General features: G+C 38.9%; 1 protein-coding gene across 2 annotated transcripts; it reads left to right on the top strand.

Moving 5' to 3' along the window:
- The first annotated feature begins 1937 nt into the window (after positions 1-1937).
- Positions 1938-16851, top strand: UFSP2 (UFM1 specific peptidase 2). 2 transcript variants are annotated; one of them, XM_059844643.1, is made up of 12 exons: positions 1938-2071; positions 4200-4279; positions 6062-6242; positions 6326-6392; positions 6734-6888; positions 7688-7880; positions 9358-9504; positions 9978-10142; positions 11440-11564; positions 13139-13215; positions 14922-15046; positions 16389-16851. In XM_059844643.1, the coding sequence occupies exons 2-12, from the start codon at positions 4216-4218 to the stop codon at positions 16473-16475; spliced, it is 1386 nt and encodes a 461-aa protein (XP_059700626.1). In that variant the 5' UTR covers positions 1938-2071; positions 4200-4215; the 3' UTR covers positions 16476-16851. The 2 variants fall into 2 exon arrangements, with proteins under 2 accessions (XP_059700626.1, XP_059700625.1); XM_059844642.1 differs by having other exon boundaries at positions 6731-6888.
- Positions 16852-16901: the final 50 nt, after the last annotated feature.

The following is a 16901-nucleotide window of genomic DNA, read 5'->3' as shown; positions in this document are numbered from 1 at the left end:
TCTTATATATTCCTCATACAAGCTCCAGGCTTTATTTCTTTTGCTTTCACACATATTATTCCCATCTGTTTCATCCTTTTCCTCTTTTTTTTTCATGTTTTTATTCCCAGTGGAAATTATCCCACCTTTCCTCTGTTTTCATTTTCTGCACTGAATGCTTAGTTTTGACTCTGAATTTGTCTCAGCTGCAGGCAGCCTAATTATTTCTTTAAATCTTTTTCTTTCCCTAGACCAAAAATGTCCTCTGGCTGCCATTTTTCACTACATATGGTAAAAATATACAGGATAAATAAAACTTGCGCAAGCAAATTTGCAAGTGTTCTTAGATTTATGAACTTAGACAAGAAAAGGAACAATGGGGATTTTATGTAGCACCTAGGATAATGTTGTCCCATTCTTCTGACAACATAAAAGTATTACTGTGCTTTCAACTGTTTGGTCACAATTGTGTTCTTGCTTATGAGCTCCAAATAAAAAATGAAGATCAAATCCTAAGTGTTAGAACCTGTGTGGGATACTGCCAGATGTCTCAAAAAAACACCCAAAAGTAATACATGAACAATATCTACAGAGCCAAGGTCTTTTCTGCTTTTGGTACTGCCACACTGGAGAGCAGACTGGGGGTGTGTGGGAGACTGGGAGCAGACACAGCCAGGACAGGTGACCCCAATTGCTCAGTATGTAAAGGGGGGATGTTTGGAGTGATGGCTTTGTCCTCCCAAGTCACTGTTACATGTGGTGGGGCCCTGCCCTCCTGAGGATGGCTGAACACCTGCCTGCCCATGGGAAGCAGTGAATTCATTCCTTGTTTTGCTTTGTTTGTGTGTGTGGCTTTTGCTTTCCCTATTAAACTATCTTTATCTCAACCTGTGAGTTTTCTGGCTTTTACCCCTGATTCTCTCCCCAGTCCTGCTGGTGGATGACTGAGTGAGTGGCTGCATGGGGCTTGGCTGCCTGGGGTTAAACCACCACAATTTCCAACAGAAAGCTCTAAGAGATGGATATCACACATTAGACCTGTCTGGCATGTGGATGCAGAATAGAAAAGCTGTGGCAGCACAGCACTGTGGCAGCACAGCACTAATTAAATAGATTTTATACATATTATGAAAAGCAATATGCTGGAACACTGTGTACGATGGAAGGGTGGGCCATATTTTACTCGTGCTTAGCATGTGGAACAGACAGCATGACTACGTTTTAAAAAGCTCTCCATTTTTTAGCTATTTTGGGGGAGGGTTTTTGCAGCATGTGTTGCTTCACACTGAATGAAACGCACCATCACTTCATCAGGCAACCTCAGTGCTGTTCTTCCACTGTTGGGAGATCTTGACACCGGGTAAGGAACCAAAGGGCAGGCGACAAGAAAGAAACAACCCGAGATGACCGAAAACTGACCCTTGGAAACTGGTTTAAGGGTTCGCTGTTTGAGCTAATTAGCATTATTTGCGAGGAGGACAGAAATAATTTATCCTAAATAAACAGATCTGGAGTTAAATTCTACATATTAGCACACAGAGTATTTATCAAGGGATTAATGGGGAGGACTTTTGGACCTCAGCATGCCGATGTGCCTGAGAAGTGCGAGGGCAGATGTGGAAGCCTGGCCTGGAAGGAGCAGTAACGCGCAGTAGCAGCCGGGCCAGCGGGATTCCGGAGCGTCTCCCAATGGATTTGTAGAAATGACCAGGAAATAATACCCCCGTTTGGCAGCAGGCCGCTGATCCCAGACAAGCTGCGCTGAGGGCAGCCATGGCTGCCCAAGGAGAGTACGCTCAGCCCCAGGCACTCCCCGCAGCACCACAGGGAAGGCGTGTGATTCCGAGGCAAACCCCGCGGCAGCGCGGCCCCTGCAGCCCGGCCGAACGGGAATGTCCCGGGCCCGGGCCGGCGGCAGGAGCAAGCGGGGCCCGCCGGTACCGCGGGCCGGGCGGCGTCACCGCGCGTGCGCCACCAGGCTGCGGGCGGGCCCGGCCCCGCGGCGGCGCTGACGGACGTGGTGAGTCCGCCCCTCCCGGCCCGCCCCCCCTGCCCCCATCCCCGGGGAATGGACGGATGGGTGCGAGACTAGGTAGGTAGGTGGGTGGGCAGGTTGGTGGGTGTCCTTCCTCAGCGGGGAGGGGAGCGCCCCTACCCGGGCCGAGCTGGCGGCGGGGCGGGGCGGGCTGGTGTCCCCGCTGCAGGCTGGGTGCTCGGCCGTCGCGTTTGGGCCTCCAGCCCCAGGGGTGCCTCGGGAGGAGGGCCCTCGATCCCCTTTCTGCAGGACCCAGGCTGTGTCACACGGCGGGCAGTGGCGCCTCCCGCACTGACGCCTTCCTATAGCCCCTGCTATTCTTCGTCGCCCTTGGGGGACTCGGCTTGCCTGGCTTTAGTCACGGATTTTTTGGAAGAGGTCGTCATAATGATGCGAGGCTCTTCTCGGTTATGCCGAGCAATAGGACAAGAGGCCTCGGGTAGAACATGATGCCCAGGAAGTTTCACCTGAACACGCAAATGAGCTTCTTTACTGTGCAGTGACAGCACTGAACAGATTGTCCAGAGAGAGTGGGGAGTCTCCCTCAGTGGAGATACTCAGGAACTGCCTGGACACAATCCTGTGCAATGTGCTCTAGGATGACCCTGCTTGAACAAGGACATTGGACCACATCACCCTAACAATAAGGTTGTGGGTTTGATCCCCATTATGGGCCATTTCACTTAAGTTTTGCACTCATTGTTCTTCTGGTTCCCTTCCAATTCAGAGGATTCTGTGATTCTGTGACCCACTGTGGTTTTTTCCAGCTTCCCCCCTGCTGTGATTCTGTGATATCCATGATGAGCCACTATCAAAAATGGCTGCTTTTGCAGAGCTCTTCTTTTTATTCATGAATGTTATTATTACATATTAATAATCCAAATATTTTTTGGATTATTACTATGCAACCCAGGCAAACATTTTTTCACATTCTGGCTGGCACTTTTGTGGATCCTATACTCCAAGACCCTAATAATGCAGATAACTGTGTTATCTAAAATACTTCAGAATTATGCTTCAAGAACCAAACTGTTTCTTGGCACTCCAGAATCACTGAAACATGAAAATCCTTTAACAACAGATAAACTGTAGTAGATTATTATATTTTAACAGTCATGCATATTTTGCATATTTCTCTTTAGAATGCTTTTAATGGAAAGAAAATTAGTCCTATGTTGTGGGTTTTTTATTTCATGAGTAGCAAGGGTATTGCACATGAAAGTGTCTCATATCTTGTGAGCAAACAGTTGTGTAGTAAGTCTTTCCAAAGAGTCCTAGTATAATTATTTTTACAGGTGCTTGGTAAGTTTTTTTGAGCAGTTTAAGCACTCCTTCTCTGGGCTGTTACAGTGAGCACTACCCACATTCATCTGTCACCTATTGTTCCTCTCTGTACTGCCACAGCTGTTTTTGTCTGGTACATTGAACTTGATTGGGTATTGATCTGTCTGAAAAAGTCCTCTCTAAATAGAAGGGTGTGTTTCCATCTGCATGAGCTTTCTGGTGAAGTTCATGTTAAAATATCTGTAGTGAGCAGTTAGGAGGACACAGAGCAGGGACTTTGGAAAGGGGAAGAAACAGCTGGCTGGTTTCTTGTCATAAGCTGCTCTCCTGTCAAATGTGAAACTCAGCCTTAGTTCTAGAGGTTGTGTATGACACACACATATTCCCCCCCCTTTTTGTTTTTTCTCATTTCCCTGAAACTGATTTCCTAACTAAGGAATGCATACTTGCAGATGTGGCTAATTACCTTTCTGCTCAGTTCTGTCCTTGCTTTAATTGAGCTGGAAGAATATATATATATATATATATATATATATATATATATATATGTGTGTGTGTGTGTGTGTGTGTGTGTGTGTGTGGGCATTATGGGAAACATGGCATTTGGATTGAAACAATGACATTTTACCTAAAGTATTTCTATATAGTAGATGTGTAGAATTATGGCTTTTTTTGTTGAGGTAGGAAATGTGTTCCAAGGTGTAATTGAGGTGCTGGTTGCAGTAACTGTGCCCTGCTGCACCACTCATTTCCCTGTTTATTCACTGGCCTTGTGTAACATGAGCAGCTGCAGTAATTGCTGGTGTGCTTGCACACTGTGGTATACCAGCAGTCAGTTGTGGCTTCAGAAAAGGCATGGTGAAATGGCTGTTCATTTTTGTTGCTTCTGTTTTCTCCTTAGGTAAATTCTAGAAGCTATGGATATACTCTTCAGAATAAGAGGAGGCTTGGATCTTGCATTTCAGCTTGCAACAACTGATGGTGTGTCTATAAGACTAATAGGTTTTTTAATACTTATATTAACTTTCATTAAGAAACTATTTATTATATTTATTTTCTTGGCATTTTACCAGGCGTTAAGTGCTTCTTCACAAACCTGTAAAAATTATTCTTTATCTCTATAAATTTTCTGACACTCTTTTTCCATCCTATGTTTTTTGTTTTAATTTGAAAGAAATTTTACATTGACATTTTTAACTAATTTCATTTGTATATACTTTGTACTTGTGGATATGTTATTGGGATCACTTTTCAGCTTGAAGCTGAAGTTTATTCTGAAATTCTAAGCAAACAGAATAACTTTAAGGCAATGAATTTTGTTATAATTGGACTGCATTAATAATACAATTTCGAGACTGTTGTCCAGTCTTTCCAGAGAAATAGAGAAGGGGAACAAGCTAACTAGTGACTCTACTGAATTTAGGCAGGATTGGCTACTGCAATTCCATGTGATAGCAAGGGACTAGTCCATAAAGCATAAAGGGGCTCCTGTCGTCCCCCATTGTTACAGTAAAGTGCCATTCTCCTCAGAAGGCCTGCTCAGGGCTCTCAGGGGCCATTGAGCTGTCTCAGGACAGGGTGGGGAAGGAGGCTGTTTTTAGCTCAGCTCTCAGTCATTCTGCATTTTAAAAGGACGTGTCTCTAGCAGAAACGCTGAATTCCATCTAATGAACCTTGATAAGGAACTTGGGCTTATTTGAGTTCATGATCTGGAGCAGAAGTGTTGAATAGATTGACCTAATTCAAAACAGCATTTTGTGAGTTGCATCCTCAGAGAAGGGTTATTTATTTGACTTTGTGTATGGTGTAGTGAATTGTAACCACAGTGAAGAAGAGAGGTAGGTGAATTGACCAAGTGCATGGTATTCACACCTGTTAGTGGGTAAATAAGGCACACTGTTCCTTTTGAAGGGCAGTGAGCTTTTTCTTTTGGAGCAATTTTCCTTTGACTTTTCTAATAATGTAGTTTTTACAGATTTCTAATACAAAAGGTATCTAATTGTGACCAAATTTAAGTTAATGCATCAGAGAGATACAGCAGTCTTTGATGGCTTGTTAGTACTATATTCAAAGTAATGATTTTTAACCCTCACAGTAAGGAAAAAAACGTGGCTAATGTGCCAAAGTCACTTTATCATATCCAACAGTGTCATATCCATTATTAGTTCAAGTTGTAAGGTGTGGGTAAAACACCTTACAAGCTCTGAAAGACAACTGTACATACCAGTAATAAAGTTTCAGGCAAACCAGACTGTAGCGTACAGGTTTATGTTGGCTGAAATTTGGTCCTCAGCTGGAATGTAGGGCCTGCTTTTCCAAAGATTTAGTCTGGGTTTGGTTAGTATTTCTGAACAATGATATGAGCTCAGAAACATGGGAGTGACTCAGATGGAATATTTTCAGGATTTTTTTCAAAACCCTAAATATTCATAGAAATTTGTACATGGAAGTTTGTTTGCCACCATAGGCTTGGTTAAGACTTATTAGATGTGGTAAGTGACATCAGAGTAGATTGTTCTTCTGTAAGTTTGACAGTATCTGGGAGAAACAGTACCCTTTTGTTCAGGGAGGTGAGTGTGAATGTTTGAGACAGACCTGTTAAGTGAAATCTTACCTCAGTTTTGTTTACCCAGTTATTTTTCTGATCGTAGCAGCACTTGCATTTTTATTCCAAGTAAAAAAAATTCTTAAATGTGTGCCCAGCAGCTACAACAAAATGGTGAGGAAATTTTCTGGGCTAATTATATCCTTACTGTGTTTCAGAGGCATCAACAAAAAAGGCATTAGGATATGTTTTCAGTGATCTTGAAAACAAACTGTCCTCAGAGTTTCTTGTATTCAGAATTTGCCACAGTTCAGTCTATGTGTGGCCTAACAATGGTATGACCACAGTTCCAGAGCTGACTGATGAGTCTGCATGTAAGGAGATAAGACAATTTATACAGTAAGTATATTTAAAAACTGGGGAGGGGTGGTTAAGAGATTAATTTCATCTTATAGAAATTTCTCTTTCTGTTGATAATTCAGATTTGATCAAGATGATGAGACCAAACGAAAGCTTGGCAAAAAAAAGGATAAAAAGTTACAGGATACGGTATGTTTCTAATATATAAGAAAAATTATCATTTAAACATTTTTAGACTTGCCCTCCCTAGGCTTTTCTGTACACAAATAGGCATTGACATGACTTTAAAGAATGCTTTTAAAATCATTGAGACTCAACATGAATGCAGAAATCCACCTAAGGCAGATCAGCACATCAAGTTTGTCTTCAACGTTACCAGCTTTTTTCTAACCCAAGTATTTAATTGCTGAGTTTGTTACCAAATACCTGCAATCTTACTTTTGCCTTCTTGGTTCATGGACTTATTGGTTCTTACTTTTGCCTTCTTGTAGCTGGAGATGTAATATTGATGTCTTTATTCTCTGCAGCAGCAGATAATCAATGTCGACCTCATGTTGGAAATGACATCTTCATTAGCTGCTTTGGCTCCAGTCATTGAAAGGGAAAAGAAGGAACACCACTACATAAATATGACATTACCAGTTGATGTTGTCGTATCTGTTTCTCCAGAAGAGCCATGGGGAAAGTAAGTGTTATCCTGAACTTGCAATTTTTCAGCTTCATTTCTGCTTTTTGTTGAAATAATGAAGTAAAACTTTATCATTCATCAGTTTAATGAAAAGTATATAGTACTTTTGTGATGTAATTTTAACTGTATTAATAATAAAAGCTCATGTAGACAGCTGTTAACTTCAATAATCTTGAGACATGATCCTTTTGCTGTCTATAAAAAATTCAGTTGATCAATGTCTGACAGATTTGATAACTCATAACCATTGCTTAGCAAAGAATTGAGAAAGTCAGGAAAATGTTCTAGAAATTTTTTATGTGTGGTGTATAAAAGTGAGAGTTGGGGAATATTTGATGAGTCTTTGTAATCTCAGCCTTACATTTCAGGGTGCAGCTGGGTTGGTACAGATGGAAAACATTTGAGTCTGCCTATGTATTTTTTCCTTGCATTTTTTCCATAGGATTTGACTCTGAACGACACTAAATGGAATGGATAAAATGCAAAAAAAAAAATTTAGTCATATATTTAATTTTTATTTTGGCAATTGCTTATACTGATTGTGTTTCTGGTATGAGAGCAGGGTAGCCACATTTAGGAGGACTGAATCACTAGAGACTCATTTCTGTGTGCAGACAAGCTTTGAGTTGGGCACAGTTGAGCTCTGCCTTTTCCTGTGGGAGCAGAAGCATTGAGTTAGTGCAGTCATCTGACCAGGTCAGACATGCATTTAGGTATTGTATAACTCACAGCTGTGAGAAAAAATCATTCACAATCACTGTTCCACTTTTGAAATATTCTCCCTTGTACTTTGCAGGGTACAAAATCTCTTAGTGAAAGCAATTCATGGGCAATTAACTGACATGGAAAGATGTATCATGAAATATGTGAAAGGAACATCAATTGTGGTACCAGAACAATTTCATTTCATGTTACCAGGACAAAATCACCTCATAACAGTCTCATATCCTACGGGTATTTCAGATGATCAGCTGGAAAGTTACAGAAAGGTAAAGCCAACAGACAGTAACAGAACTGGATCTTTATTTTTAATTACTGTAATTGAAGCAGTGGTAGGGCTTTCCATTTAGTCAGAATAAATAGCTTCCATTTAGTAGAATAAATACTAGCAGATACTGCTGTATTTTAGATTCATTTTTATTGTAACCAAAGCAGTATACTGAATGTGGAAACTCGATTCATTATAAGTTATTTTATAGAATATGCCAGATCTCATTTTTGTGAGGGAACAACAGAAACTTTAAAAGTACATAAAATTTGGTTGATAAATATTTTCTCTAAATTATACTTCTGGTAGAGTATTCTTTGAATTTCTCCCTTTTTTTGTTCTTCTGTGGTAGAACATCAGTTTACTTTTGATGTGTTACTACATTCAGGTTTTTGCGTATGTCCTCAAAGGCTTATTGGGGGTTTTGTTTGTTTTGGTTTCTTTCTTGGGGTTTTGTGGTGTTGTGGGGTTTTTGTCTGTTTGGAGGGGTTGGTTTTTGTAGCTCACAGTTGACCAGACTTAGCTAGTTTTTGGCTTGTTTTTGCCTTTGGGTTAGCATCTAGAAAAAAGAATATGGATGAGGTGGAATAATGTTGAGATGTGGCAGTCCTTTCAGATTGAGACTGATACCAGTCTAGGTCACACAATTGCATGTACTGAGAGCAGGGAAAGAATATTCTGTAGCTTAGAGGTGTAGAAACAGGGGACTTTTTCTGTGTGAAGCATTACTGGGTATATAAAACCCAGTCTAGCCTTGTGTTTGCAGAGGCCTCAGGTACACTGCCTGTGTTTCCTGCTCTCTCTGCTGTTCACTCTAACCCACTGATGGGAAGTGTTACTGCAGCTCCTGTAGCTGGGTTCAGTGCTGGGTCATCTGCCTAAAATGTATTACCTGTGTTACACACATTATCCTAGATGATCTCATCATGCCTTTCACTCTTAAGCTCTGTGAAATAAGACAATATATCTCTTTAAATGTGGCTGCTGTGTGGCAAACAGAGCTTAAGAGATTTTAAAACAGACTGAATCTGCTTGAACCATAAGCCCAATATCTTTACTTTGTGTCAGTACATGTTATTTGAATGCTCCAATATCAGTTAAGATTATAATTTGGTGTGTGTATCTACATTACTGTGCAGATAAAACTGTAATCCTTTTCTATGATGGTGTATTTTATCATGCTTTCATAACAAACCTGTTACTCGTGGTATTTTCAGTGGGGCCCCAGCAGCAGATGTTATGTAACAGGACTGCATAAAGTAGTGGGCCCTATAGATGGGAGGTAAGCCTGCATGAGCCTCCCTGGAGAGGAGAGGTCTAGTAGTAAACATCCCTCCTGAGTGTTTAACTAAGCCTGTTTTAGTAATTTGCTAAACTATGCTGTTAAAATTATATCTTTATTGCTGCTTACAGTGTGGTCTTTATTTTAATCCAAAATTTGAATTGTGTTTCTTATTTTTATTTGAACTTGCATGTAGGAATTGCATGGGTTATACAATCTGCCTTGTGACAGACCATATTTCAAGAGAGCAAATGCTTATCATTTTCCAGATGAACCATATAAAGATGGATATCTCAGAAATCCACACTTACATCTTAGTTCACCTGGCATGGAGTCTGGTATGGTAAGTTTAAATTGAAACATTTTGCAGAAAGTACCTTTTTATTTTAATTGAGTTTTTTTATTGAAAGAAGTAATTTAGATAGTCAATGATGTGCAGATGAGAAAGTGAAATAATTGGCTTTTAAGCAAATAATTGACCTTTTAAGCAAAAGGGCTCCTCTGCACAAAATGGCATTGCTTTAATATGTTGTGTTTGTCGCAAAGAAATTGGATTTTCTTGGGAAAATAATGTCCATGACTTTAGCATGTATTCTAAAAAGTTTCTCAGAACCAGGACAAGAAACTAAAACTATGAACAGAGTTTAGATACAAAAGGAGGTGCAGTTAATCATGTGTGAATAATGACCCTTTGAATCTTCCAAAGATTTGCAGTCCCCAACTGAAAGCTTGACAGTGCAAGTGCCAGGTGATATGACTTCTCTGCAAACTGGTGCAAGTGTGATGAGATGCCTGTGTGTTCTCCCTCCTGTGCAGGTTTATTTGGTGCAAGGTGTGTACAGTTACCACCACTACATGCAGGACCGCATGGATGACAGTGGCTGGGGCTGTGCCTATCGCTCTTTGCAGACAATCTGCTCTTGGTTCAAGCACCAAGGCTACATGGATAGACCTATACCAACACACAAGGAAATTCAACAGGTACAGAACATTTAAGGAGATTATTTTATGCATATGTGTCTATAAAGGTTTGTGTAGATTATTTTTTAAATATCAAATTCGTACATTTTAGAAGATATTTTTTCTCCCTTAAATTGGACTGGTGGTTCTGAATTGTTTGTGTTGGGTGACATTATCTGTACAAATAAGATACATTAAAATAATCTTTTAAATGTTTCCTTGGATTAATGTTCTATTAGAAGTTGTGATATGACATTTTCAGTGTTTTTGTCAAATGCAAAGAACAAAGAACCCAATGTGTCATGCTAAAATCAGTTTTAAAACTGGCTGTCATATTCAGTGACAGCTGGATTAGTTCCCAAATGCTACACGGGAATTTACTGACAATTTTTGTAACTTTGCCTTTGACAGTAGTGCACTTTTCCTGATTTTTGAACTCTCCTTCACTTCTTTTTCTGTTTTGAATTTAAATGCATACCTGAATTGTTCATTTTTGTTAACAGCACTGGATTAAAACTGTAGGCTTGTAGCTAATATCCATACTTGGGTATGCCTGTCAAGGAATACTGCAGTTACCTTCTGTCTTCTAAATATAATTCTTCATGTTGCAGTTATTTACTGAACATTTTTAGTAAAGTTTAATTCATTCCATGAAAATACATTCATTACATGTAGCGGGGATGTGAACACTAAAGGTAAAACCACATTTCCTGAACATTTCTCAATCCACACCTGAATGCTCTTGAAAGCTGTGCACTCCTGTAGCATATTTAGGCACCTAAAAGAGGGCAGTAGCCCTGAGAAGACCTTTGGGCTTTGTGTCCTGAGCAGAGAAGGTCTCTCTCAAGTGCTGAATGTAACATAAAAGGCTCATAATGAAGAAGAGGTTAAAATAAGCCATAGCCTTTGACATGGATCAGTAGCCTCTTCCTCAGAGCACTATTTTATGGATCCTTTCCTGAGTGCTCTGAATAGAAATCCAAGCCTTTCAGTCTGTGAAGTGGCTTCTGCAGTGTACAAATGAGGCACTCCATTATTAAAGAGCTCAGTGGTCCCCCCCCCAGCCTGAAGTCTGCCTGTGGACCTGGGCTTGTAGTCTCTACTCATGGACACAGTTCTGCATTACTGCTCAAAGGGACATTTTCAAAACAGAACCACAGTGAATGAATTCAACATCCATTTTGAACCTAGCTTTTAAACAGCTAGATTCAAAACACATGCCCATGTATATAAAGCAACTTTGTTCACACAAAGTGGTGGAATTCCCTACTATATGTTGTTGATATTTCGGTTTCTTCCTCATTGTGATGTTGCAAAGGCACTGGTTGATGCTGGAGACAAGCCTGCAGCATTTGTTGGCTCACGGCAGTGGATTGGTTCGATTGAGGTACAGCTTGTTTTGAATCAGCTTTTTGGAATAACATCCAAAATATTATTTGTCAGGTAAGAATCACTACCTCTTTAGTAGCTTGGTAATTGCTAGAAAGACTGAATGCCTTAAAATGCAAGTCATGATCACAGTACATGGGAGAAGAGGTGTAATTAAACAAGAGGTATAATTAACCCTCCATTCCTACCTTTAGTTGTGCTGAGTGCTTATAGATGAAGGTGGTGTTGAATTTCTTGGGAGGTTTGGGTTCCACTTTCCATTTGCTATAAATTGCTTAATAATATACAAATTGCCCGGTTTTATAAAAGCTATGGTCAAATGCTTCCACAAGAAATGTGGCTCCCATTGGGTTTGCTTAATCCATAAATTGCTTCATGATATGCAGACTGATATGGAATTCAGCCTATTCCTTTGCACCTCAATTTTTGATGCAGACAACAGTCTGATGTCCAGAGAGAACTGAATGTACACTGACAAATAGATTATTACTGCAGCCACAGACCTAACTTGTGAGTTTAGGATTGAGGCAAATTGTTGAGAAGTCTAGAAAATAATGTTCCCGTTTTTGCATTTGTGTGATAAATAAAGCAAGGAATTTGTTTCCATTCTGACAATCTGATGCTCTCATACACAGTGAAGGACCCTACGAAAATATTTGGGACAAAAAGAATTTATCAGAATTTACCATTTATCAGAAGAAAAACTACCATATTTTTTATCATTTAGAAGTACTAAGCAGACTAACAAAACCCTGAACATTTAATAAATACAGTTGTGAAATTAAGAACATACACTAACAGTATGTATGAAATACAAACCAAAATAGTTTACACGTGTTATGTTTATTTAGAGTAAATTCACACTGTAGATAGTCTAAAAGAGCATGGTAATGGGGATCCTTAATGGTAGGAAAATAGTTCAGCTCTTCAATATTTTAATCTTTTTTTTTGCTCCAGAGCTTGTGCTTGCAGATGATCCACCTATTATTTATAGCAGCTGTGACAAGCCCTGCCAGTAGGAGATTTTTATTCTCCATATGAGAATGTAGAATACACTCCTGAACTGTGTAGAATTGCTCATAGTGCTGCTACAAGGGAGCACCAGTTTGTCTCAGGGTTATGAAAAACCATCAATACCATGCCAGGAAGAAGAAACAATCATGCAGCTTTTTCAGCTGGTCACTGGCACTGGATAGCATTTTTATCTTGGGTTTATTTCCATCTAGCGTCTCTAATTCTTTGTGGAAATAAGATTTCACAACTGCACCAGAAACACCAGTACTGGATCCATTATAATAAATGCATCATTTCCCAGTTTTGTATTCTGTCTGCATTTAATCCATTCCTACTTGGGAAGTAGGTACACAGACTCTCACTGGGTTTTAAAAAGATTAGCCACTATATAAAGAAATGTAAAGACAAGATATTAAAAATGTCTGTATTCATTTTCTTGCCCAGCAAATAGATCTTGTGTTTGAAAATGTTTTTCAAATTTTCTCAGGAAGTTTACAAAGGAATAATCCAAGTGACTTTCTAATCAGCTATCTATGCAGTAAATGAGTATTGTGGATAATCAGAGAAGTAAACCTAGGGAGAATGACAAATCTCTTATTGTTTTTCTTACCTAGCCAGGGTTCTGAACTAGCATTGCAGGGAAGAGAGCTTGCTAATCATTTCAAGACTGAGGGAACTCCAATTATGATTGGTAAGTACTTGAGTGTTGAAGAATGCTAATGAAAGTGCATGGTCTCCCTGTGCTGAATTTCATTTCAATTAGAACCCATTTAATTTACTGTACAAAAGTTAATCAAAACTGTAGATGAATTAAAAATTACAGTTTTCCCAAGGTAGCCTCAAAAATGATAGAGTTTATTCTGGTTGGTATCTTTTTATTTAGTATTTCTTTCAAGCTCAGTATTAAACATGGTAAAAAAAGTCAGTCTAAATGGTGTTTTTATAAATTTCTATTAAGTCAGAACTTGAGCTGACTTTCATTCTCTACAGGAGCAAAAGTTCACAGGGTTCCTCAAAACTTCTCCTCAGAGAAGAGTACTGTTTATCTGGTTTGGAAGGGAAGGGTATAATCCAAATTTGTTTTAAGACCAGTTTTAATAATCTGAAATATTGGTATGATAAGAAGTGCCATTTGTAAAAATACTGCAACATTAATTGAACTATTTTTTCCATGCTGTGTTTTAGGAAATTAGTAATACTGATATTATTATTTTCAACTTTAATAACATTAATTTAAGCAAATTTTCAGCCTGTATTTGTCATTCCATAACACATTGTAACTTTCTCAAAACATAGGTGCCAGAAGTCCAGACTTTGGTATGGTGATGGTTTAGATTAGATACTAGGAAGAAATGTTTCCCTGTTAGACACCAGAACAGGCTGCCCAGAGAAGCTGTGGATGCCCCAAGACCAGGGGGAGGGCGCAGGGATCAAGGCCAGGTTTGATGGAGCTTAGAGCACCTGGTCTAGTGGGAGGTGACCTGCCCATGGCAGTAGGGTTGGAACTAGATGATACTTAACAGTCCTTTACAACCCGAACCATGCTATGATTCTGTTAAATATTCTTGGCTTTCAGCAGACTTTTTGTCTGAATTTCAAGAAGGTAGAATCCTATATTGAAAAATCTTTTTGTCTGTAACTTACCCTTCCCTCTAATGCTCTTTTGTAGGTTGGTTTAATTTTTGTTGTCATTGGAGGGCTGGAGTTGGGCTTTTTGAGGGTGGGGTTTGGGGATTGTTTTTGCTTGTATTCTCCCAGGGGTTTTGCAATCCCTATGTGCTGTGTGGAGTTATTACTACAATATTGTGGGGAAGTAAAGTATTGCATGTTACCTGAAAGAAATATGCAAGAGTTGACCTGTGCTCATCTCCTCAAAATATCCCCTTTTCCTGTTTGCAGGCTGAGGAAAGGGAAATCAGAATTTACTATTCTGCCCCTAATATTCATTGATGTAACATAGTAAAAAACAACAGATAAACCTCATCCAGGAATTCCGATTTCTCTTCTAATTTTAGTCCTTTTACAACCATGAAATTTTGCAGATTTCTTTCCTACAGTTAGGTTTCTTAAAAAAAAAAGTGCAAAAGGGATGTTTGAAATATTCTTGACTTCATCTGGTGGAAGTGCTGAAGATTTAACCTGCCTTGCTGACTTGGAAGAAATTTGGAAAATACATTCCCTACTTACTTTAGTTAGTACAACTAACCTTACTTAAATGTAGTAAAGATACATTGTTTAATAATGTCAAGAATCTTATGAAAGAAGCACTTTCAGAATCGTCTTGATACAAGCTAATCTGTTAATATAAGGTGTTGATGTACTTGTATTTAGCCCTTGCACATTAAATCAATCCCAGTGAAAAAAAAAATTCTGAAATCTGTGTTTCTCCTATTTTAGGTGGAGGTGTTTTGGCTCACACAATATTAGGAGTGGCTTGGAACGAGACTACAGGGCACATTAAATACTTGATTCTAGACCCACATTACACTGGAGGAGAAGATCTGCATGTTATTTTGGAAAAGGTGAGGCTTAATGCACATATATACTGACACACTTATGTATATGCATGTATTTTGGCATTAAACAAAAAATGTCCAGCCAAATACAACATGGCCATTCTATGGCTTCTCCATCCCTTATGGAAGAAGCACTGACCCCCCTTAACTGGCATACTACAATATGCTAAGTATTGTCAGTTTCTGAAATGTATCAGATCAGAAAGTACATCAAGTTATACTATGAAGAAATGTTCTTTATTTTATATGAATTCACCCATCTTCCCTTTTACCCAGGAGTATATACGATAAATGTGTTTTATATTTTGAATGAAAATTCTGTTCAGGTTGTAAGATGCTCTAAATGAAGCACAGAAGATCATTTATTTTAAATTTTAAAAGTTCTTTTAAAAATCCAACAATAACCATTCTCAGATCAGGCCTTTAACAATGATCAGAGGGTAGGTACTGAATTGTTTTGAAAATGTGGAAAAACTACAACATGCTTAGGGGTATGTAATGTCCTTTCCACATTTAAAGCCACTAAAAGGGATGACACAGCACGTTACAAACCTGTAAATATAGTGTCAGTAATGTAAACTCTTAAAGCAGCTGAATCATCCTGTAAGTGCTAAGTAATCAATGTCTTTTCTGTTTTTCATATTAAGTTGAAAATAGTAACTTTTATTTCTAATCTTTGATATCCTTGTGTAGGCCCAACAAACAAACCCAAACAAAGAAAAAACCAAACCAACAAATAAAGCCAAACAAACAAAAACCCACAAAAAACCCAACAAACAAAAAAAAAAGCTGTTTAAGAAACATTTTACTGGCCTATAATGATCAAAGCTTGAAATGAACACAGGAAGAAACAATTTCCAAAGAATGTGTAGGACTAAAGGCTGGTACAGCTACTAGCTGTTAGAATGGTTCAGTGGTCCAGGAGGATAAAATAAATGCAGAACCCACTTTCCTCATCAAAAGTGTCTAGGGAGAAACTAAGGGAAACTGTGAGAATGATGGTGTTTCAGAATAACATTAGCCTCTCAGGAGCAGCAGAAGGTAGTGGGGAGGTGGGGACGGGGAGGAGATAATTTCTAAGAATTAAGCTGGGGAGGGAGGAAGGGGGAGAGAGTCTTTTTGTAATGTGTTTTCCATTCATGTGTTTCCAGGCACATAGAGAACTTTATGAAAATTTTCATTGCATGCTATAGACATTTGAAAATAATTCATACAGCTTAAATTAGTTTGATTAGTAAAATAAGAATAGACTCAATAGTAAAAACCAGGAAAAACAGAATTTGAATTTCTGTCAGGAAAAACAGAATTTGAAGTAGATTTAAAAGCTATCTTGCTTTTCCTTGGACAGGGCTGGTGTGGCTGGAAGGGCCCGGAGTTTTGGAACAAGGACGCCTATTATAATCTGTGCCTACCTCAACGACCAAAGGCTATTTAAATTCACTCTCATGCTGAATGCGCTGAGACAGAATGGTAGCTGATGTAGATAAAACTGTCCTGTTATTTATCAAAATAATGCTTTAAGTCAATCAAAACCCAGGTGAAATAGAAATGTTGGTGGAATTACTTAAATTAAGAAACTATTTTTTTTTAATGAAACCTCTAGAAATAAGAGTTACCTGCTTTGAACTGTATTCCTTGCAAATGCATTTATTAGGCAACAAATACTCTGTACTTTTCCATAGTACTTTAGGTTTATATAGTATTTCCTCTTCTGCTAGAATCTTTGTAGATTAAATGCCAAATCCCTTTGTTTTATGGAATTCTTTCATGACAAAAAGATAAAGTGTCCTCTGCCTTTCAAGTTCCACTTAGCCAGCTGTCTTGTCCATTATGAATCTTTTCAAAGGCCTTGTTTGTTCCT

Source organism: Haemorhous mexicanus, chromosome 4 (genome assembly GCF_027477595.1).
Source record: "Haemorhous mexicanus isolate bHaeMex1 chromosome 4, bHaeMex1.pri, whole genome shotgun sequence".
Classification (NCBI taxonomy): Eukaryota; Metazoa; Chordata; class Aves; order Passeriformes; family Fringillidae; genus Haemorhous; species Haemorhous mexicanus.
This window is presented reverse-complemented; position numbering and strand designations above follow the sequence as displayed.

Coding starts and splice junctions, on each gene's coding strand:
- UFSP2 (XM_059844642.1), top strand. CDS start 4,216: ATGGATATACTCTTCAGAATAAGAGGAGGCTTGGATCTTGCATTTCAG. Junction 9,505..9,977: donor CTGGCATGGAGTCTGGTATG/GTAAGTTTAAAT, acceptor CCTCCTGTGCAG/GTTTATTTGGTGCAAGGTGT. Junction 13,216..14,921: donor GGGAACTCCAATTATGATTG/GTAAGTACTTGA, acceptor CTCCTATTTTAG/GTGGAGGTGTTTTGGCTCAC.